Source organism: Populus euphratica, unplaced genomic scaffold (genome assembly GCF_000495115.2).
Source record: "Populus euphratica unplaced genomic scaffold, PopEup_1.0 scaffold1084.1, whole genome shotgun sequence".
In the NCBI taxonomy this organism is placed as follows: domain Eukaryota; kingdom Viridiplantae; phylum Streptophyta; class Magnoliopsida; order Malpighiales; family Salicaceae; genus Populus; species Populus euphratica.
In genome coordinates, this window is record NW_011500941.1 from 13,039 (window position 1) to 36,893 (window position 23,855).

Genomic DNA, 23,855 nt, shown 5'->3' on the forward strand with positions numbered 1-23,855 from the left:
ATTATAGATTGTTAACATGATTACATTAGTCATCTTATTTAATTAATGCTAATACTTGTAAATTTCCTCAAGCATTCATGAGTATAACTTATATTAACAACAAATCAAGTTTCTTTCATAGCTCAGGTGTCGGTTATACCATATAGTATGGACTATGAAAGTGCCAAGCATTTGTTGTACTAAGTGTTATACAAGATAAATCAAGATTAATAATTTAACAAGCAAAGTATTAAAGAGTGAACAAGATAATAAATACAAAATATGTTAGTATCAAACATTAAAGTCCATATTGAGTTTACCCTATACTTATTCTTACACCATTAGTGTAACTTTTTCACCTTGACATAATAAACTTAGTTAGACATAATAAAAGAAAGAAAAATAAATAAATAAAATAAGAACATAAATAAAATAAAAGTTAACTAAGTAAATGAAAGAAAATGAAAGGCATAAACTTGATATTAATGAAAGCAAAACATAAACATTACAAAAAATACAAAGAGAGAAAGCAAGAGCATGATCTTGATCTGGAAACCAAGATGCCTAAATGCATGGCAAATGCCTCCTTTTATAGGCCAAAATTGAAAACTATTGATTTGATGACTAATAGATGAGTGGGTGATCAACTCTTGACTTGGTGACAATCCTTATCTTCTCTTGTCTGCCCAAAACGTCATTGCTAACGTCAAAATTAGAGCCACTCGAAAACATGAAAGTTGTAGGAAATTGTCTCAGCTTTCTTGTGTAAAAACTTCAGCTCATTTGGACTTCTAGAACTCCAGATATGGGCCAAATACTAGGGGTGAGCAAAAAAACCGAAAAACCGATTAAACCGGAAAAAAAATAACCGAAAAAAAAAACTGATTAAACAGATTAAAATTTTGAAAAAACCAGCCGGTTCGGTTCGGTTTCGGTTTTATAACCAAAAAACCAAAAAACCGAACCGAAACCGAAACCGAAAAAAAACCGAGCCAAAACCGAGCCAAACCGGAAAAACCGAGACAAAATCGAGCCAAAACCGAGAAAAAACGAGCCAAACCGGAAAAATCAAGCCAAACCGATTTGAACCGGTTTTTCCCCTAAAAAAACCAAACCGAACCGAACCGAAACCGGTCGGTTTGACCCGGTTTCGGTTCGGTTTCGGGTTTTTTTTCAAAAATTTTTTTTTTCGGTTTGGTTACTTTTTTTTTATAAAAACCGAACCGAACTGAAAATGATCACCCCTACCAAATACTGAACAGTGCTCGGGCTGGAAGACAGATTCGAGCTTCTTTGTTTGTTGCTATAATTTGGACTTGAAAATGACCTTTTTAGATCTTGAGCTCCATATGAAAGTTGTAGGCCTATGTCTTACCTTTCCATCCATATAAAGTAGATCTAAATCTGAGATCTAAAGCTCCAGATATGATCGAATTACCGAACAATGTTTCTGTTTGGATTGCACCGACATCTCTTTTCTAAATTTAGCGATCTCTTTATCCTTTCAATTTCAGTTCTTAAATTCATCAATCAATCCTTTCATTTATGTGGTAGACCTGTATTTAAAATAAATATTTACCATAAATTAAAGGTATCTTATATTGTTAGATATATTATTATAAAACATGTTTTAATTAAGGAGTTATTGATACTTCAAGTATAAAATAATGATATAAAACCTTGATAAAAATACATTTTTAAGTACTAATTAGAAAACATTGAACATAAAAAGTTTTCTTACGATGATGACGAGAATAGAATCAAATTGTCACAAATCATAAGGGAAAAAGATAAACAGTTGGATTAATCAATTTACAGGTATACTAAAATCGTTTTATCAGTAGAAATTATAATAGATTTTGAAAATGTTTGTTATTGAGTTTTAAAAATATTTTTAAAAAAATAAAAATTTTCATTTTTCATTATTTTAAATTAATACTTTTTTCTTATTTTTTTTCAAATAAAAAATATTTTAAAAAACATCTACTAAACTCTTAAAAATCCTTTTACAATATCCTCCTCCACTTATAGGGCTGACCACATCGCTTTTCCAAGCAGCACGTGTTTCCCAATCATGTCTGCAAGCATTACAAAGGGCTGAAAACATTTAAATTGCAGAAAGACAACAATGAGGAAGATGCTTTCAAGTAGTTCTTGAAAATTATAGATTTTCCAGCTAATTCATACCAACGCTCCTTCATGTGATGTAAATGTGAGTTCAAGCTGCACCAGCTGCTTGTATCACATGCTAAAACCACCAGGAAAAATATAAATAAAGAGATGAACAAAATTTTCTAAAACAAATCGAGGTGTAAGCTTTTGCCAACAAAATTGTTATCTGCTGAAAATTAATTGTCTGAAATCCCCGAGAGGTATGCATCTCTGTCACAAGTTCACAACATACGAGTATGCCTTGCTAAATCTGCCCGGAGAGGCAAAAATGGCACTCTACACAGTCAGGAAATGAGAAACAAACATGTCAAAATCTCAGCATTATTCCACAACTGTGACCAGAGAGGAAAAGAAATCACTTTATTAGAAGTTTTGCTAGTCTTATTGCTCCCATAAGAAGGATATTAGCATGGGCAAAATTTTTGGAGAAGCTTGATGATCCATCTGCATGCCATCTATATCCACAAGTGTTCTCTTCGATATTCTCGTACTATGACAGGCACACTTGTGGGTGGAACCTGAAAGCACAACACGATACGAGTCAATGGCAGCTTATAATAACAGATGAAAACAATATTTACTACAGTTAATAAATAAAGTAATGATTGAAAAAGTATGTGCTTCCTCCCATTTCCTCTCATTCCCATCAGTCCAAGGTCCAGTGCCCACCAGATAGATCACCTAGCTTGGAAGTTGGAAGGTTTCAAGCAGATATTAATCAAGGTGTAAATGCGCATGCATCAATTGCAATTGGACTAATGCTCTGAATACAACCAAGTGAAACCACCAAGAACTTTCATGATAGCATAAAAATTAGTTCAAAATCAGACAACCTACCATGCCATAATCCGTGATTATCATTGAAACATAATCTGAAGGTGTTGCATCATAACTGTCCAACATGTAAGATCCATGGTCAGGTTCAGAAAAATCAAAATCTTTCACAGACCATTGTTAGCATCAAAAGAACTTTACATCAAATTCAGAAGCTGGAGAATTGCACTATTGTCCGATCCATCAAGGAAGTTGATGTCCTCTCTCCCATGAACCTTTGAAATCACGTCTGGATCACCTGCAAGAAATGGACAGGTATTGGAGATATTAAGCATAAAGAAATTACAAGCCAGTCATTAATCGCAAGAGGCACCTCCAAATCCTATAGCTAGAAATGCATACCCAGTTCATTAGAACATATTGAATCAAGCTGTACCCTTTCATGAAATTTATATGCTTCGCAACAAACTAAAACTGGTACATGGAATGAATGAGCAACCATAGCAACACAAGCAGTCCCAACTCTTGAGTAAACTGTTCCGTTGGACAGCACGGAAGAAGCACCAAGAAAAACTCGAGTAACTTCATGCATAATATAAGAAATGGCATTTATATGAGTGTATGTACAGTTGATTCCCGTTCCAACCAATCTACGAAGTAATAGTTGCCCTTCAAGCTTTGGACGAGAATCCACTACCACAACACGGAACTGTTTGCCAAGCTCATGAGCATGCAATAGTACCATTTCAACTGCAGAAGATGAGCCATATACAAGTAGAACATCGCCATCACTGATCTTTGTAACAGCATGCTTGACTATCACCTTGTCTGCAATTATGATCTTCTCGTTTATGAATCTATCAATGTCCGAATGAAGATTTGTTTTTGCTTCCGATTCAGACAAAGACAAAGGTAACTTCGCAATTCGATTCTTCAGAAACCTGATTGCATTCCCCATGCTGATTGAAAGCGGGCGGCACTCAATAAGGAAAGAAACGTAACTACCTATTTTTGTTGTCAAGTCTCGAGTAAGAGTTTTTTCAGGTGGTGTTGAGTAGTCTTTAATGGCTTCTTGGAATGCTTGAAGCATTGCAATGCAACGAGCATTGCCACCACATATCTCTCCTGACAAATACTGCAATCCAACCTGTCAACAAGAAGAAAAGTTCAACAATTGGACATCAACACCAGAACACTCAATCACTTACATACTGCAATCAATAAAGCTGGGTAGTGTTTAAGAGGTTTAGGGATTTACAATAAGGGTTTGAAATTGGGTGCTTAAAAGGTAGAAATGGGGCAGGAATGATGATAGGATTCTGCTGGAAACACATTTTAACCTTGATAGCCTCACTGATTCCTTTTACAGGACTCAAGTAAGAAAAAATGTGACAGCTTTAATGGACTTGCACTACTAAGAAATTCACACTAGGAAAAAAATTATTCCCAAAAAAACTATATTTAGAAGGTAGTACAATGTTGGAATGTATAGACTCAAGAGATATCCTAATCTAGGAGGAAAAACTAAATACCACAAGGAAAAGTAAAGAGTACTCCTAACTAATTAAGAAAGATACCTCCTGATTAATAATTCTAAAATCAAATAACAATAAAACTACTGATAACCAAAATTTCCACCAAGCCTTATTACTGCAAGATTACAGAAATATCCCTGCTAAAGGTTCATCAGTAACTGCCATCTACATGACCATCCAGCTAAAAGTAGCAATCATCAACTAACTTCTACATAGAATCAAAGGCAGACTAGATCATGGATAGAGGTACACAACATTATGTAGACTTGAGCTATATCAAAAAGATTATTCCGGTTCATATAGTTATCTAAGATTGTTAAATTCATTCAATGTATAATAACCAGAAGATATGTCCACAGAAGGTGCAAACTAACAACTTCAAATGAATACCTTATAGACAGCTGGGTGCATTGGATCAAGCTCAAAGAACTTAGACTCAAGTTCAGGGAGCTGTGTTCCACGTTCATATTGAGGCAAATGCCTGAACAACTCAACTCTATTCCTAGCTTCAGTTTGCTTCACCACAGCACGCCTCTTTGCCTTTTCCACCCGACTCTTGTCATCATATTGCATGCGTGGTTGTGGGACTTCCTTCTTTCGATCCTTTTCTGGTGGCCTATCACCTCCCTTCTTCTCTGAAGCTGCAACTGTAGCACTATCATTCTTCTGTGAAGGAGGTGGCTTCACAGATTTAGCTGACTTCGTATTCACAGAAGCAGCAGCAGGTGTCTTACCACCTTCAGCTAATAACCCACCCATGATAGAAACCGTAATTAAAGACTGGGTTATTATAACAAAGCCTAAAAACAGCTGTGCTAGACAAAAGAAAACTGACGACCTTCAACAGGGCATCCCTTCATTTATTCCATGAGAAATTTGACAACATAAAAACCAAACAAAAAAGGATGAGAGACAAAATTCCATTTGCTCATAAGCAAAACAAAAAATTAAGACATCTGAGCACATGAAATAGTAATTAAACATAGCTAATTCCAGGCAATATCGATAGAACAAACTGATAGCACCGGAAAAAAAAATTGACATGTCAAAAGAAAATAATAGAGCTATATTCACCTTTGGCAGCAGCTTTCGCAGCTCTTTGAGCTTCTTGAAGTGCACGCCTCTCTGCTTTAGTAGTTTTCTCTTTCAATGACTTGGAACGTGTAGATTGATCATTTTGCATTTCCACTGCTACCCCACCACCCTTTTCTGCAACCATATATAATTTTTAGTCATTTCCTTACGGCCTTGAGTCACCTTAACTAAAAATAAAAAATTTAAGCATTACTTCACAAATCATGCATCACAAAATGACCACGCTAAATTGATTTAATTTGAATAATCATATTTAAATAAGAAAATAATAATTCAATAAGTTAATTAAATGAAGAAGGCAATACCAGAAATGCCCATAGGCAGATTGTTGACAACTGAGACGGTAGTCAGTCCACTTGCCGGAACACTACTCGCGGCTGATTTAACCGCCGCAATATCAAACCCTAACCCTCCCGGCAAGCTACTCGAAGCAGCAACAGCACCCCTCCCCATCACCGCCGCCGCCACATCATCGGAGAACGAGGCGGGGGAGGTGGGGGAAGCAGAAGGGGGGAAGAGTTCTGCGGAGTCACGGCGGAGAGGGGAGAGGGTGGCGGAGGAGTGGCGGGGAGGAGGGATCATGACGGGAGAGAGAGAGTTGCCGGCGGAAGGAGAGGAGTTGTCGACAACAGGAGGATGAGAAGTTGGGAAAGAGAAGATTGGGTGGTCGGGTGGACCGGATAGAGAGTGGTCGGGTGGAGCAGTAAAAAACCCGACTTTACGGACTTTCGGGTCGCTTGCTGTTCTTGGAGCTCGCCGAGAGTCCATACTGTTGCAGAGAGAGATAGGGAAATTAGGGATTCATTAGGATTGGGAATTTGGATTTTGAGGTCGCAGAGAGAGAGAGCGAGGGAGGAGGAGAATTTGGGGATTTTGCTACACTGATATTGAAGGAGTAGCGACACTGAAAACCGTTCAATCAAAACGCCGTTGTTTCTTTGTTGTTGTTGTTGTTGTTATTTTTTATTATTATTATTATTATCTTTTCCTTTGATTTTTTCTTTTTTAATATATTTTATAAGTAATAAGAATTTTCAAAGGCATGGGTTCTTCCACCATACCCTACACGTGTTGATTGAGGATAATGGTTGATCGAAACATTCTTTTTGCTACCATATCCAATATTTATATATTTAAAAAATAACTTATATTTATGTTATAATTAGTTTAATTTCATTATATACAATAATAATAATAGAAAATTACATCGAGTTTTTATAGTTGGATTTCTATACTTTACTTTCAATTCAAAATATAAAATAAAATAAAAATAAATACATAAACTATGTAGAATACAGATATGAATTCTCCCTTCATACGATATCTTCTGCGCTTCATAAAATCAAACTTTAATAATGAAATGGGTCATTTATCTTATAGTTATGTTTGTTTATATATTTTAAAAATATTTTTTTTATTTTTTTTAAATTATTATTTATTTGTTAGTTTTAAATTATTTTTATATGTTAATATTAAAAATAATTTTTTAAATAAAAATATTATTTTAATATATTTTTAAATAAAAAATATTTTTAAAAATAATTACAATAACACTTTTGTTATCAACGCGTGAGACTCACAGTCCTACTATTCAAAGACAATCCTACCCTTGACAACTGTAAGCTCATGAAAGATGGTCTTCACCTTCTGGGAACTAAAGAGCAGTTCAAGATGTTATAAGAAAGTACAGCAAAGAGTATGCAACGAGAGGACGTGCACCGCCTTGGGATCTTCAACAAGAACTTGATCAACGGTGTGGTGGGATGTGTTTTTTTTTCCTTTTACCCATAGAAGAACAAAAAAAAACGTATAAAACTTGATTCTGATGATAGCTTTTTATACATTAAATGAGTTGTATATTAAAAAATAATTATCACACTTAACCATATAATATCCTCGAACACCCTTTAAAATTGTTGTGTACCATACACTTATACTCTCAAATAATTGTGTTTGTTTTAGAGATGGAGGATGAGTTTTGGATATAAAATCATAAAAAACACCTTTAAAAAAAATCAATTTTTATGGTTGAGTTTTGTAAACAATTAAATTATACCCAATTATAAAAGCTAAAACAAACATCCATTAATCAAAGAGTTTGAGAGAACATATCCTAGTGTTTTGGGTGATGGTAATGAACTTGCAGAAAAAGATTCTGATTCTTCTATGAATTTTAATGATTTGCATGATAGTTTTGAATGGAAAGAGAAAGGAGTTGTCGACGGTATTAAAATGCAGGTACAATTTATATTAAATTGAAGGGGTAAAATAGGCAAATTGCACACAAAACATAAATAAATAGCAAATTAACATATGATGAATATTTTTTGATAAAATAACACAGTTTAAAAAGGTTGCAGTTCAGAAACGAGACAATATTGACATGTCACATTTCTAAACCATGACATTTGACTAGATGTCGCCGCTGTGAACCATGACATCAATTATAATTTTGTCACTATTAAGAAACGAGTCATTGAATCAAATGTATATTTTTATCAATCTAGATATTTCAAACCGCATATTATTTTGAGAAATGACTAGACATTTCAAAAAATGGACAAGTAATAACCAAAATAGTTTGATTGTTTCTCAAAACAATCAAAACATTTTGGCTACTGTCCATTTTTCAAAAATAAATGTGTTTTGAGCTTGAAAGAGTTCATAAAAGCATAGTTTTTATTAATTTGAAATTTATTTTATTTTATGATTTTAAAAAGTCAAAAATTTTAAAATTTTAACAAAATTTTAGGAGTTTTTTGTTTTCTTGTATTGGAATTATATCTAGAATCTTGTTTCACTTAAAAAAAAAAAAAGCTAAAACAGTAAAAAACCATAATAGGGGTCAACAAATTATAATGAAACTCAACAAATTCTTACATTTCATAATTACAAGTAACCCTAGAAATGCAAAAAAAAAAAAAGATCATGTATACATGCAAAATGTATAAAAAATAATTTAATAATATAATATTCAAGCAATCCTAAAATATATAAACATAACTTAACTATCTATCTATGTCTATACCGCCTACGGGATAATCTGAGTTCATCAATAGCATGACTGGATCCAGCTTCTGCACTTGCCTAAATGACTTCGTCCTATTCCATGACATCATCAAAAGTTAACCTCTCTTCAAAGTCTAGTGTATCAAATATTTAACCATAAAAACACAATGGTGTGACTTCACTTTCTTCACTAATATTACGAAGATAAGATGTAACCTCTCGAACCTCCCGTAACATGAAACCAACCTAGTATTACTAAAACGTTAATATTAAATTAAAAGATCAATACATAAAACTCAATGTCTAACAAATATTAATTATAAAAAGATTCGATTGTATATGAGATTTTGAATTTGTTGGGCATGTTACTTGTATTGCATATATCTAGGTGAAGAAACCTGCTTGACTCGACATATGGTACTCATGTACCAAATTGACACGACTAAAAGATTGATATCTTCTCCCAAGTGCAGGAGTGTCGAAGTAATAAATAACCCGGCAAGACCGGGGTCGAACCACAGGGAGGTTAATTGTACAAATTAAAAACAAAAATAACCACAGGAAGGTTAATTGTATAAATTATAAACGACAATAGTACAACAACAACAATAATAATAACAATAATAATAATAATAGTAATAACAATATAACAACAATGACAATAACAACAATAACAATAACAATAATAACTATAATAATAAAAAAAAAAAGAGAAGAAGAAGAAGATGATGAGAACTTGGAGATGGAAAATTAATGTAAGGATTAAACAATAATAATAACAAATGTCAAGGTTAAAGGTTCCACTAATGGTATTAATAATAACAAATGTCAAGGTTTAACGATTAAACAATGATAATAACAAATGTCAAGGTTGGAGGTTCCACTAATGGTATGTCAAACAAGTATAGTATAAACTCTTATTATTCAATTGGAAACCACACACAAAGGAGCTTCCAATCAAATTATAAATTGTTAACATGATTACATTAGTCATCTTATTCAATTAATGTTAATACTTGTAAATTTCGTCAAGCATTCATGATTATAACTTATGTTAACAACAAATCAAGTTCCTTTCATAGCTCAGGTGTCGGTTATACCATATAGTATGGGCTATGAAAGTGCCAAGCATTTGTTGTACCAAGTGTTATACAACATAAATCAAGATTAGTAATTTAACAAGCAAAGTATTAAAGAGTGAACAAGATAACAAATATAAAACATGTTAGTATCAAACATTAAAGTCCATATTAAGTTTACACTATACTTATTATTACACCATTAGTGTAACCTTTTCACCTTGACATAATTAACTTAGCTAGACATAATGAAAGAAAGAAAAATAGATAAACTAAATAAGAACATAAATAAGATAAAAGTTAACTAAGTAAAGGAAAGGAAATGACAGGCATAAACTTGATATTAATGAAAGCAAAGTATAAGCAATACAAAAAATACAAAGAGAGAAAGGAAAAGCGACACTCCTGCACTTGGGAGAAGACATCAATCTCACCCCTCAACCAGCTTATTACTAGTCCCTAGTAATCAAAGCGTTAAAACAATTTGCAAATTTCACAAAGCAAGGTATTCATCATTTAACTTCCATTAGTCTATCCAGATAAACAAACTCTCATTAAATTTATATATCTGCTCAATACCTCTTAACAAGATATTAATAAACCTTTCTTTTGTGCTCAATGTATCAACACATAATTATGGGGCTTTTCTTAGAAGAAAACAAAATTTTTGTTCTAATGTTTAAGGTTAACTTCCTTGGGCTGGGATTATTATTTTTGTCTCTTTTTTTTTCTTTTTTCTTTTTTCTTTTTTTTTTAAATCTATATACATATAATTTAAAAACATCATGCATCTTTAACCCATGTAACGAGCTTTCAGCTAATGACTCCCAGACCAGTTGGTCTTAGGGCATTAGGTGTTAAGACACCCCTACGAGCTTAGTAACTCGGGTCGCAGATACGGATATGTAGATAGTGCAATGTTTGATTCCCTTAAGCTTTTCTCCTCAACCCATGTAACAAGCGTTGGGCCAATAGCTCCCAAGTCAGTTGACTTTAGGGTATTAGGTGTTAAAACACCCCTTCGGACTTAATTGCTTAGGTTAGGGAGGCTACGAAATCAAACTTATCTATATTTTTATTATCATCATTTTTTTTTTTAAAGGCATAAACTTAATATTAATAAAAGCAAAGCATAAACATTACAAAAAATACAAAGAGAGAAAGGAAGAGCATGATCTTGATCTGTGGGAGAAGACATCAATCTTTAGTCGTGTCATATATAGTGCAATGTTTGATTTCCTTAAGCTTTTCTCCTCAACCCATGTAACAAGCGTTGGGCCAATAGCTCCCAAGTTTGATGACTAATTGATAAGTGGGTGACCAACTTTTGACTTGGTGACAATCCTTATCTTCTCTTGTCTGCCCAAAACGTCATTGATAACGTCAAAACTGGAGCCAGGTGCAAACATGAAAGTTGTAGACAATTTGGAGCCAGTTTCAAACATGAAAGTTGTAGGCAATTGTCTCAGCTTTCTTGTGTAAACAATTCAGCTCATTTGGACTTCTAGAACTCCAGATATGGCCAAAATACCGAACAGTGCTCGGGCTGGAAGACAGATTCGGGCTTCTTTGTTGTTGCTACAATTTGGACTTCATAATGGCCTTTTTAGATCTTGGGCTCCATATCAAAGTTGTAGGCCTATGTCTTACCTTTCCATCCATATAAATTGGACCTAAATCTGAGATCTGTAGCTCCAGATATGATCCAATTACCGAACAGTGTTCCGGTTTGGATTGCACCGACATCTCTTCTCTAAGTTTGACCATCTCTTTATCCTTGCAATTTAAGTTCTTCAAGTCATCAATCAATCCTTTCATTTATGTGATAGGCCTGCATTAAAAATAGACATTTACCATAAATTATAGGTATATTATATTATTAGATACATTATTATAAAACATATTTTAGTTAAGGAGTTATTGATACTTCAAGTGCAAAATGATGATATAAAACCATGATAAAAATGCACTTTTAAGTACTAATCAAAGAGCATGATCTTGATCTGGAAACCAAGATGCTTAAATGCATGGCAAATGCCTCCTTTTATAGGCCAAAATTGGAAACTATTGATTTGATGACTAATTGATGAATGGGTGGCCAACTCTTGACTTGGTGACAATCCTTATCTTCTCTTGTCTACCCAAACCATCATTGATAACGTCAAAATTGGAGCCACTTGAAAACATGAAAGTTGTAGGAAATTGTCTTAGCTTTCTTGTGTAAAATATTCAGCTCATTTGGACTTCTAGAACTCCAGATAAACAGTGCTCGGGCTGGAGGACAGCTTTAGGCGTCTTTGTTGTTGCAATAAGTTGGACTTGAAACTGACCTTTTTAGATCTTGGGCTCCATATGAAAGTTGTAGGCCTATGTCTTACCTTTCCATCCATATAAAGTAGACCTAAATCTGAGATCTATAGCTCCAGATATGACCCAATTACCGAACAGTGTTCCGGTTTGGATTGGACCAACATCTCTTTTCTAATTTTGGTCATCTCTTTGCCCTTGCAATTTAAATTCTTAAAGTCATCAATCAATCCTTTCATTTATGTGATAGGCCTGCATTTAAAATGAACATTTACCACAAATTAAAGGTATCTTATATTATTAGATATATTATTATAAAACATGCTTTAGTTAGAGAGTTATTGATACTTCAAGTGCAAGATGATGATAGAAAACCATGATAAAAATGCACTTTTAAGTACTAATCACCCCCTCAACCAGCTTATTACTAGTCCCTAGTAATCAAAGCGTTAAAATAGAAAAACAATTTGCAAATTCCACAAAGCAAAGTATTCATCATTTAACTTCCATTAATCTATCCAGATAAACAAACTCTCTTTAAATTTATATACCTGCTCAATACCTCTTAACAAGATATTCATAAACCTTTCTTTTGTGCTCAATGTATCAACACGTAATTATGGGGCTTTTCTTGAAAGAAAACAATTTTTTTTGTTCTAATGTTTAAGGTTAACTTTCTTGGGTTGGGATTATTATTTTTGTCTTTTTTTTTCTTCCTATTGTTTTAAATATATATACATATAATTTAAAAACACCATGCATCTTTAACCCATGTAACGAGCTTTCGACTAATGACTCCCAAACCAGTTGGTCTTAGGGCATTAGGTGTTAAGACACCCCTACGAGCTTAGTAACTCGGTTCGCAGATACTGATATGTAGATAGTGCAATGTTTGATTTCCTTAAGCTTTTCTCCTCAACCCATGTAACAAGCGTTGGGCCAATAGCTCCCAAGTTAGTTGACTTTAGGGTATTAGGTGTTAAAACACCCCTTTGGGCTTAATTGCTTAGGTTAGGGAGGCTACGAAACCAAACTTATCTACATTTTTATTATTATCATTTTCTTTTCTTTTTTTCTTTTTTTATTTTTTTTAATTATATACAATCCCTTTTCCTTAGTTGTTACCTTTAACAAAAGAACATAAATAATGTAATAATCCAATGTGCAACCCACAATCATATGTTAAAGTGTGTGTGTGTGTGAAAATTAAGGTTTAAGAATACATGTTAAATGAGTATATGAGTAGAATTAAGTGATAATAATGCGAGAGTTTGTAAATTTGAATATTTCAAGAAGTATTATAATAGACCTTGTTAAGAATGGTTACTAAGATGCGTCTCAAGAGTCACTTTAACAAAAGAGCTCATTTACTCTGTCATCCTAGTAACAACAATTATGCACATGTTTTATGAAATGAAAAACAATTTTTTTTTATCAACTACTACCCTCTCCCCCCAACCAAAACGAGACATTGTCCTCAATGTTTAAAGGTAGAAAGATAGAGTATAGAAGATATCACTTGAAATAACGAATACTAACAAACCTGAAACACACTGAAACAAAAATAAGAAATAACAAAGCACAATAATAAAATCAAAAGACACAAAAATTCACAAATGGAGGCTCAAATCCAATCTAAGCTTTTTACGGCTTTCCTTAGTTGACCAATTTATGTGACTCATGGAAGGATCAATTATAGGAATGAAGGATTGTAGCTATTCAATTAATTGTTCGGTAATAGCAGTAGAGATTATGATTTGTCGTGTAGAAGATGTTAGAAATTCCTGTTCCACAGCATGATCAAGAAAAGACAACAACTTATCATAATAACCATTAACATTTAACAAACCTATGGGTTTATGGTGAATGTGCAGTTGAGCCCAAGAGGAAATATGAAAGATCTCTTCCAATGTACCTAGACCACCTGGTAAAGCAATGAAGGCATCAGCATGGTTAAACATTGCATTCATTCGAGCTGACATTGTGGAGACCTGAAGTTCCTCTCCAATTGTTTTTCCAATGGTGTCCCCTTGTGCTAAAGCTTCGGGAACAACCCCCAAAACTTGACTACCTCCTAAAAATGCAGCTATTGACACACCTCCCATTAACCCAAGATTATCTCCCCCATACACTAAATGAATCTTTCTCTTAGCTAACACTTGACCAAGATGATTTGCTGATTCTAAAAACTCCTTTTCTTTCCCAGGACTAGATCCACCGAAAATATAAATATTTCTTATATGATGACTTGAGGAACTTGCCATTTCTACACACTTTTGTATTTTTTGAATATATGGGTTGAGTAGAAATGAAAGGAAGGAAGAGAGGATTTTATAGATGAGAAATTAAAAGGGAAATCATACCACCTATATGGAGACTAGCTGGAGTCTCACACACTCTCTCTCTCTCTTTTTATTTATTTATTTATTTACTTTTAAAAAAGCATGTGTATGTACAGGTAGTTGTGATTGTGGCTCACATCTTTCCTTGGTTTTACGTCCAAGAATGGCTTAAACGCCCTCTATGGGTCGGGGATAGGCTTCCCATCCAGTTTTCTTAAAAACTGGCAAACAGGGTCTTTTTTAGTCAGATTCCTAAGACTAAGTCGATCATGTTCTTTATGAAAATGGGGCCATAAATCATGAATTGCACGATGCACATCTCCACTAGGATGCGTCTCAAGAGTCAATAGAAGATTATTTAAAGACTCCTTACTCAGGCCATCCTTAATGAATTGTATTTTATCTTCACAGTTTATAGATACCATTCCTAAAGAATGACATTGTGTATTACAAGTCCATCTAGCACATCGATGACAGACTTTCAGTCGTTTTGCACGACGTTTCTTTGCAAAAGTGCTTTTACCTGTTCCAGGAATATGTGAAATGAAGGAATTAGAGGACTCACCTGATAATCGGACCTTTGCTTCAATCAACCAGCGAATATCTTCAGGAATTCCATGATTCATTAACAATCTTAATCTTGCACATCTAGCACGGTAAATTTTTGTAATCGCATTTTGAGGCAGAGCGAGAAAATACTTTTTCAATTTTTCAAGATTAGTGTCCATTTTCAAATGAGAATTGGAAGAGAGATTCAAAGAATTGCACAAATATATACACAAATATCAGTTATTGTGGGAAACTGAAAGAACCGACTTAAGTCACGGAGTACCGTTGTCCGCCATTTGACCGGGGTGAGAGAAACTAGCAAAAATCATTCAAAAAGAAACACAAAAACAATGTGAGAAAAACAAAATAATGAACCTTTATCTACAAGATCATTCAAACCAGTTGATTCATTTTCACTAGGAACATTATCAAAGTAAGCTTTCAAACGATGTCCATTTTCCTTAAAATCATTGTCATTCATTGAATTCTCAATATCACAGGCCCCATAAGGATTGCTCCATCTTAATCTTAGCTCTTTAGGGAAAGCATAGAGTTGAGAATTATAAAACAAAACTTTTTGACCAGTATCAACTTTTTGATAATTTTCACAAGTTTTGCAGAATGCATGTGTGTCCTTAAACATGGTGGGCCAATAAAATCTATTTTGAAAGATTTTTATAGCTGTCTTTGTTGACGAGAAATAACTTCCACATGCTTTAGAATGACAAAGTTTAATGACACTACTTACCTCATTGTCGGGAATGAATCTTTGAAATATTTGATCAGGACAATATTTGAATAAGTTAGGGTCATCACAATAAAAATTCTTCACTTCGTTCAAAAACTTTTCTTTGTCTTGATTACTCCAATCAGCTGGCAAATCTCCTAAAGCAAGAAAATTAATATTTTTATCATACCAAGGCATTGGACTAAGAGAAAGTAAGGATTCGTTAGGAAAGTAATCATCGATTGGTGTGATGTCAGATGTTGAATTTGTTGTCATTTTTTACAAAAGATTCGCATCAATATTTTTAGTGCGTTTTTCATCAGTGATTTCTTCCTCATAATAAATCATTTGCAAATCTTCAGATTCATCCAACTCATTTTTACTTAAAGTAGATTCAAGTTGATCATAAACTAATTCGTTAATATGATTTACTTCTTGTAAATCATTATCATCTCCAGGTTGCTTGCAAATGTTGAAAATATTCATCTCCAATGTCATGTTTCCAAATGATAGCTTCATTAGTCCATTCCTACAATTAATCAATGCGTTAGAAGTTGCAAGAAACGGACGTCCTAAAATAACAGGAAATGAATTACATGCTTCAACAGGTTCTGTGTCCAAGACAATAAAATCCACAGGATACAACTTGTACTAACACATCTTCAATTATTCCTCTAGGCACTTTTACAGATCTATCGGCAAGTAAAAGAGATATAGAAGTTGGTTTTAACTCACCTAGATTCAGACTCTTAAAAACTAAATATGGAAGTAAATTCACACTAGCTCTAAGATCAAGTAAAGCTCTTTCAATTTTATGCTCTCCAGTAGAGCAAGAAATTGTAAGACAACTAGGGTCTTTATATTTCAAAGCATTATTGTTTTGAAGAATAACGCTTACTTATTCGGTTAGAAAGGCTTTCTTTTTCACATTCAGTTTCCTCTTCACAGTGCATAGATCTTTCAAAAATTTAGCATAAGAAGGAACATGTTTAATAGCATCCAGCAAAGGTATATTGATCCTTACCTGTTTGAAAATTTTAAAAATTTCAAAGTTGTGATTGACTTTCTTTTGTTTGGTCATGACATGAGGAAATGGAAATGCTGGTGGTGAATCAGTCGTTTCTTTACAATTTTCAGATTCAACCCCTTTCTTACCCTCAGAGATTGACTCATCATCTTTCTCATAAGGTTCAAGAGAGGGTTTTTTAATAACCTTACCACTGCGTAGAGTAGTGACTGATTTGACTTGATCCATGTGTTGGCTTCCAGAACTACTTGCATTTGCATTGTATTGCCCCTTGGGATTTTGTTGTGGTTGAGATGGAAACTTACCTTGCTCTTGAAAATTGAGAGCAGATGTGAATTTTGCAAGAGTATCTTTAAAATCTGTCATGTTTTGAGCAAGTTGAGTATTGATTGTCTCTTGCTTTTCAATGAATGCATGCAATGTTTCCTCAAGATTTCTTCTAGGAGGTGGAGCATAAGGAGGTGCATATCCATGAGAATTTTGGAAATTATGGTGTGCTTGAAACGGTGGTTGTGAAGTTTGTGCATTGTTGTTCTCACTCTTCCAACTGAAATTTGGGTGATTCCTCCAACCAGGGTTGTATGTTTGGGAGTATGGGTTATGGTTGGCCCTTTGAAAACTGTTTAAAGCATGGGCTTGTTCATGGAGACATTCTTTAAAAGAAGGCAAGGTTGGACAATCGTTGGTTGAGTGTTCATTTGTTTCACAGATTTGACACACAATGTTTTCAACAGATTTTAATTGACCACTCTTTTTCAATTCTAGTGCCTCGACTTTTCTAGCTAAAGATGCAAACTTGGCTTGAAGGTCATGATCTTCCCTAAGGTTGTACATACCTCCACTAGATGTATGAGGTTGAGTTTTACTCGGTGCCTCATATGTACCCGCGGTGTCCCAATTTTGAGCATTTTCAGCTAACAAGTCTAAGTACTCCATTGCTTCATCAGGGTCTTTATCTTCAAAAGTTCCATTGCACATCAATTCAACCATTTGCCTATCTTTAGGTGTTAACCCTTCATAGAAATGTGAAACCAATCTCCATGTTTCAAAACCATGATGAGGGCAAGTACTAAGCAAGTCTCGATACCTATCCCAACATTGGTAAAATGTTTCTCCTGGTTTTTGAGTGAAAGTAGTGATTTGTCTTTTGAAAGAGTTTGTTCTATGAGATGGAAAAAACTTCTTTAAAAACTGTTGTTGCATTTCATCCCAAGCACGAATGGATCCTGGTCTTAAATTTTGTAGCCATGTTTTAGCTTTATCTTTTAATGAAAAAGGAAAAAGCTTTAATCTAATGGTGTTCATGCTACAATTTAAATTATTATATGTGTTGCAGACCTCCTCAAATTCCCTTAAATGCAAGTATGGATTTTCCAATTCCAAACCATGAAAAGAAGGTAAAAGTTGAATAATACCTGGTTTAAAATTAAAATGAGATGCATCAGGAGGAAAAACTATGCATGATGGTGCACTTGTTCTTGTGGGATTCATGTGGTCTCTAAGTGTTCTAGCACGGTTATTCTCATTATTCTCATTATGAAGTGATTGATTATCTTCTTCGGCCATATTTTCTGAAAATGATGAGGATACCCTACAAAGTCTACCACTTGATGTACGTGACCACACTCTCATGCACGTGTAGGAATAAAATAAAAAGAAGAACAACAAAGCAAAAGAAGGAGGAAGAAAACAAAATAAAAAGAAACAAAAGAAAAGAAACAAAGTTATATACAAGAAAAGTGAAAAGAGAAAATAAAATAAATACTATAATTTATACAAGAACTTACCTCCCCGGCAACGGCGCCAAAAACTTGACACGACTAAAAGATTGATGTCTTCTCCCAAGTGCAGGAGTGTCGAAGTAATAAATAACCCGGCAAGACCGGGGTCGAACCACAGGGAGGTTAATTGTACAAATTATAAACAACAATTATAAACAATAATTATAAACAACAACAATAATAATAGAAGCAATAATAATACTAATAATAATAGTAGTAGTAGTACTAATAATAATAATAATAATAATAATAATAATAATAAAGAAAGAGAAGAAGAAGAAGATGATGAGAACTTGGAGATGGAAAATTAATGTAAGGATTAAACAATAATAATAACAAATGTCAAGGTTAGAGGTTCCACTAATGGTATATCAAACAAGTATAGTATAAACTCTTATTATTGAATTGGAAACCACACACAAAGGAGGTTCCAATCAGATTATATATTGTTAACATGATTACATTAGTCATCTTATTCAATTAATGCTAATACTTGTAAATCTCGTCAAGCATTCATGATTATAACTTATGTTAACAACAAATCAAGTTCCTTTCATAGCTCAGGTGTCGGTTATACCATACATTATGGGCTATGAAAGTGCCAAGCATTTGTTGTACCAAGTGTTATACAACATAAATCAAGATTAATCATTTAACAAGCAAAGTATTAAAGAGTAAACAAGATAACAAATATAAAACATGTTAGTATCAAACATTAAAGTCCATATTAAGTTTACATTATACTTATTCTCACACCATTAGTGTAACCTTTTCACCTTGACATAATTAACTTAGCTAGACATAATGAAAGAAAGCAAAATAGATAAACAAAATAAGAACATAAAAGTTAACTAAGTAAAGGAAAGGAAATGAAAGGCATAAACTTAATATTAATGAAAACAAAGCATAAAAAATACAAAGAGAGAAAGGAAGAGCATGATCTTGATCTGAACACCAAGATGCCTAAATGCATGGCAAATGCCTCCTTTTATAGGCCAAAATTGGGAACTATTGATTTGATGACTAATTGATAAGTGGGTGACCAACTTTTGACTTGGTGACAATCCTTATCTTCTCTTGTCTGCCCAAAACGTCATTGATAACGTCAAAACTGGAGCCAGTTGCAAACATGAAAGTTGTAGGCAATTGTCTCAGCTTTCTTGTGTAAAAAATTCAGCTCATTTGGACTTCTAGAACTCCAGATATGGCCAAAATACCGAACAGTGCTCGGGCTGGAAGACAGATTCGGGCTTCTTTGTTGTTTCTACAATTTGGACTTGATAATGGCCTTTTTAGATCTTGGGCTCCATATGAAAGTTGTAGGCCTATGTCTTACCTTTCCATCCATATAAATTGGACCTAAATCTGAGATATATAGCTCCAGATATGACCCATTTACCGAACAGTGTTCCGGTTTGGATTGCACCGACATCTCTTCTCTAAGTTTGACCATCTCTTTATCCATGCAATTTAAGTTCTTCAAGTCATCAATCAATCCTTTCATTTATGTGATAGACCTGCATTAAAAATAGACATTTACCACAAATTAAAGGTATCTTATATTATTAGATATATTATTATAAAACATGCTTTGGTTAAGGAGTTATTGATACTTCAAGTGCAAAATGATGATATAAAACCATGATAAAAATGCACTTTTAAGTACTAATCACACCCCCCAACCAGCTTATTACTAGTCCCTAGTAATCAAAGCGTAAAATAGAAAAACAATTTGCAAATTCCACAAAGCAAGGTATTCATCATTTAACTTCCATTAATCTATCCAGATAAACAAACTCTCATTAAATTTATATATCTGCTCAATACCTCTTAACAAGATATTAATAAACCTTTCTTTTGTGCTCAATGTATCAACACATAATTATGGGGCTTTTCTTGGAAGAAAACAAAATTTTTGTTCTAATGTTTAAGGTTAACTTCCTTGGGTTGGGATTATTATTTTTGTCTTTTTTTTTCTTTTTTTCTTTTTTAAAAATCTATATACATATAATTTAAAAACATCATGCATCTTTAACCCATGTAACGAGCTTTCAGCTAATGACTCCCAGACCAGTTGGTCTTAGGGCATTAGGTGTTAAGACACCCCTACGAGCTTAGTAACTCGGGTCGCAGATACTGATATGTAGATAGTGCAATGTTTGATTCCCTTAAGCTTTTCTCCTCAACCCATGTAACAAGCGTTGGGCCAATAGCTCCCAAGTCAGTTGACTTTAGGGTATTAGGTGTTAAAACACCCCTTCGGGCTTAATTGCTTAGGTTAGGGAGGCTACGAAACCAAACTTATCTACATTTTTATTATCATCATTTTTTTTTCTTCTTTTTTTTCTTTTTTTTTTCTTTCTTTTTTTTCATGTTTTTTTTTTAATTATATACAATCCCTTTCCCTTAGTTGTTACCTTTAACAAAAGAACATAAATAATGTAATAATCCAATATGCAACCCACAATCATATGTTAAAGTGTGTGTGTGTAAATTAAGGTTTAAGAATACATGTTAAATAAGTATATGAGCAGAATTAAGTGGTAACAATACGAGAGTTTGTAAACCTGAATATTTCAGGAAGTATTATAATAGACCTTGTTAAGAATGGTTACTAAGATGCGTCTCAAGAGTCACTTTAACAAAAGAACTCCTTTACTCTGCCATCCTAGTAACAACAATTATGCACATGCTTTATGAAATGAAAAACAATTTTTTTTTATCAACTACTACCCTCTCCCCCCAACCAAAACGAGACATTGTCCTCAATGTTCTAAGGTAGAAAGATAGAGTATAAAAGATATCACCTGAAATAACGAACACTGACAAAACCTGAAACACACTAAAACAAAAATAAGAAATAACAAAACATAATAATAAAACCAAAAGACACAAAAATTCACAAATGAAGGCTCAAATCCAATCTAAGCTTTTTACGGCTTCCCGTAGATGACCAATTTATGCGACTCATGGAAGGATCAATCACAGGAATGAAAGATTGTAGTTGGTCAATCAACTGTTCAGCAGTAGCAGCAGAGATTATGATTTGTCGTGCAGAAGATGTTAGAAATTCCTGTTCCACAGCATGATCAAGAAAAGACAACAACTTATCATAATAACCATTAACATTTAACAAACCTATGGGTTTATGGTGAATGTGCAATTGAGCCCAAGAGGAAATATGAAAGATCTCTTCCAATGTGCCTAGACCACCTGGTAAAGCAATGAAAGCATCAGCATGGTTAAACATTGCATTCATTCGAGCCGACATTGTGGAGACCTGAAGTTCCTCTCCAATTGTTTTTCCAATGATGTCCCCTTGTGCCAAAGCTTCAGGGACGACCCCCAAAACTTGACTACCTCCTAAAAATGCAGCTATTGACACACCTCCCATTAACCCAAGACTGCCTCCCCCATACACTAAATGAATCTTTCTCTCAGCTAGCACCTAACCAAGATGATTTGCTGATTCTAAAAACTCCTTTTCTTTCCCAGGACTAGATCCACCGAAAACACAAATATTTCTTATTTGATGACCTGAGGAACTTGCCATTTCTACACACTTCTGTATTTGTTAAATGTATGGGTTGAGTAGAAATGAAAGGAAGGAAAAGAGGGTTTTATAGATGAGAAATTAGAAAGGCAATCATAACATCTATATGTAGGCCAGCTAGAGTCTCACACACTCTCTCTCTCTTTTTATTTATTTATTTACTTTTGAAAAAAAACATGTGTATGTACAGGTAGTTGTGATTGTGGCTCACATCTTCCCTTGGTTTTACGTCCAAGAACGGCTTAAACGCCCTCTATGGGTCGGGGATAGGCTTCCCATCCAGTTTTCTTAAAAACTGGCAAACAGGGTCTTTTTTAGTCAGATTCCCAAGACTAAGTCGATCATGTTCTTTATGAAATAGTGGCCATAAATCATGAATTGCACGATGCACATCTCCACTAGGATGCGTCTCAAGAGTCAATAGAAGATTATCTAAAGACTCCTTACTCAGGCCATCCTTAATGAATTGTATTTTATCTTCACGGTTTATAGATACCATTCCTAAAGAACGACATTGTGTATTACAAGTCCATCTAGCACATCGATGACAGACTTCTAGTCGTTTTGCACGACGTTTCTTTGCAAAAGTGCTTTTACCTGTTCCAGGCATGTGTGAAATAAAGAAATTAGAGGACTCACCTGATAATCGGACCTTTGCTTCAATCAACCAACGAATATCTTCAGGAATTCCATGATTCATTAACAATCTCAATCTTGCACATCTAGCACGGTAAATTTTTGTAATCGCATTCTGAGGCAGAGCGGGAAAATACTTTTTCAATTTTTCAAGATTAGTGTCCATTTTCAAATGAGAATTAGAAGAGAGATTCAAAGAATTGCACAAATATATACACAAATATCAGTTATTGTGGGAAACTGAAAGAACCGACTTAAGTCACGGAGTACCGTTATCCGCCATTTGACCGGGTTGTTGTTGTTGTTGTTGTTGTTGTTGTTATTGTTATTGTTGTTGTTGTTGTTGTATTATTGCTATTTATAATTTGTACAATTAACCTCCCTGTGGTTCGACCCCGGTCTTGCCGGGTTATTTATTACTTCGACACTCCTGCACTTGGGAGAAGACATCAATCTTTTAGTTGTGTCACAAACCAAAATTCAAATCGCAATTGTGATTGTGGCTCACATCTTCCCTTGGTTTTAAGTCCAAGAACGGCTTAAACACCCTCTATGGGTTGGGGATAGGCTTCCCATCCAGTTTTCTTAAAAACTAGCAAACAGGGTCTTTTGTAGTCAGATTCCCAAGACTAAGTCATGAATTGCACGATGCATATCTCCACTAGGATGCGTCTCAAGAGTCCATAGAAGATTATCTAAAGATTCCTTACTTAGGCCATCCTTAATGAATTGTATTTTATCTTCACGGTTTATAGATACCATTCCTAAAGAACGACATTGTGTATTACAAGTCCATCTAGCACATCGATGACAGACTTCTAGTCGTTTTGCACGACGTTTCTTTGCAAAAGTGTTTTTACCTGTTTCAGGCATGTGTGAAATGAAGGACTTAGAGGACTCACCTGATAATCGGACCTTTGCTTCAATCAACCAGCAAATATCTTTAGGAATTCCATGATTCATTAACAATCTCAATCTTGCATATCTAGCACGGTAAATTTTTGTAATCGCATTCTGAGGCAGAGTGGGAAAATACTTTTTCAATTTTTGAAGATTAGTGTCCATTTTCAAATGAGAATTGGAAGAGAGATTCAAAGAATTGCATAAATATATACACAGATATCAGTTATTGTGGGAAACTGAAAGAACCGACTTAAGTCACGGAGTACCGTTGTCCGCCATTTGACCAGGGTGAGAGAAACTAGCAAAAATCACTAAAAAAGAAACACAAAAATAAATGTGAGAAAAACAAAATAATCAACCTTTATCTATAAGATCATTCAAACTAGT

At 34.1% G+C, this 23,855-nt stretch overlaps 1 protein-coding gene across 1 annotated transcript; it reads right to left on the reverse strand.

The window, feature by feature from the left end:
- Window positions 1-2,246: 2,246 nt before the first annotated feature.
- LOC105116865 (translation initiation factor eIF-2B subunit delta-like) lies at window positions 2,247-6,510 on the reverse strand. Its single transcript, XM_011014361.1, has 7 exons — window positions 5,861-6,510; window positions 5,535-5,669; window positions 4,851-5,203; window positions 3,328-4,072; window positions 3,127-3,223; window positions 2,989-3,043; window positions 2,247-2,669 (listed from the first exon to the last, which is right to left on the reverse strand). The coding sequence occupies exons 1-7, from the start codon at window positions 6,321-6,323 to the stop codon at window positions 2,607-2,609; spliced, it is 1,911 nt and encodes a 636-aa protein (XP_011012663.1). The 5' UTR covers window positions 6,324-6,510; the 3' UTR covers window positions 2,247-2,606.
- Window positions 6,511-23,855: the final 17,345 nt, after the last annotated feature.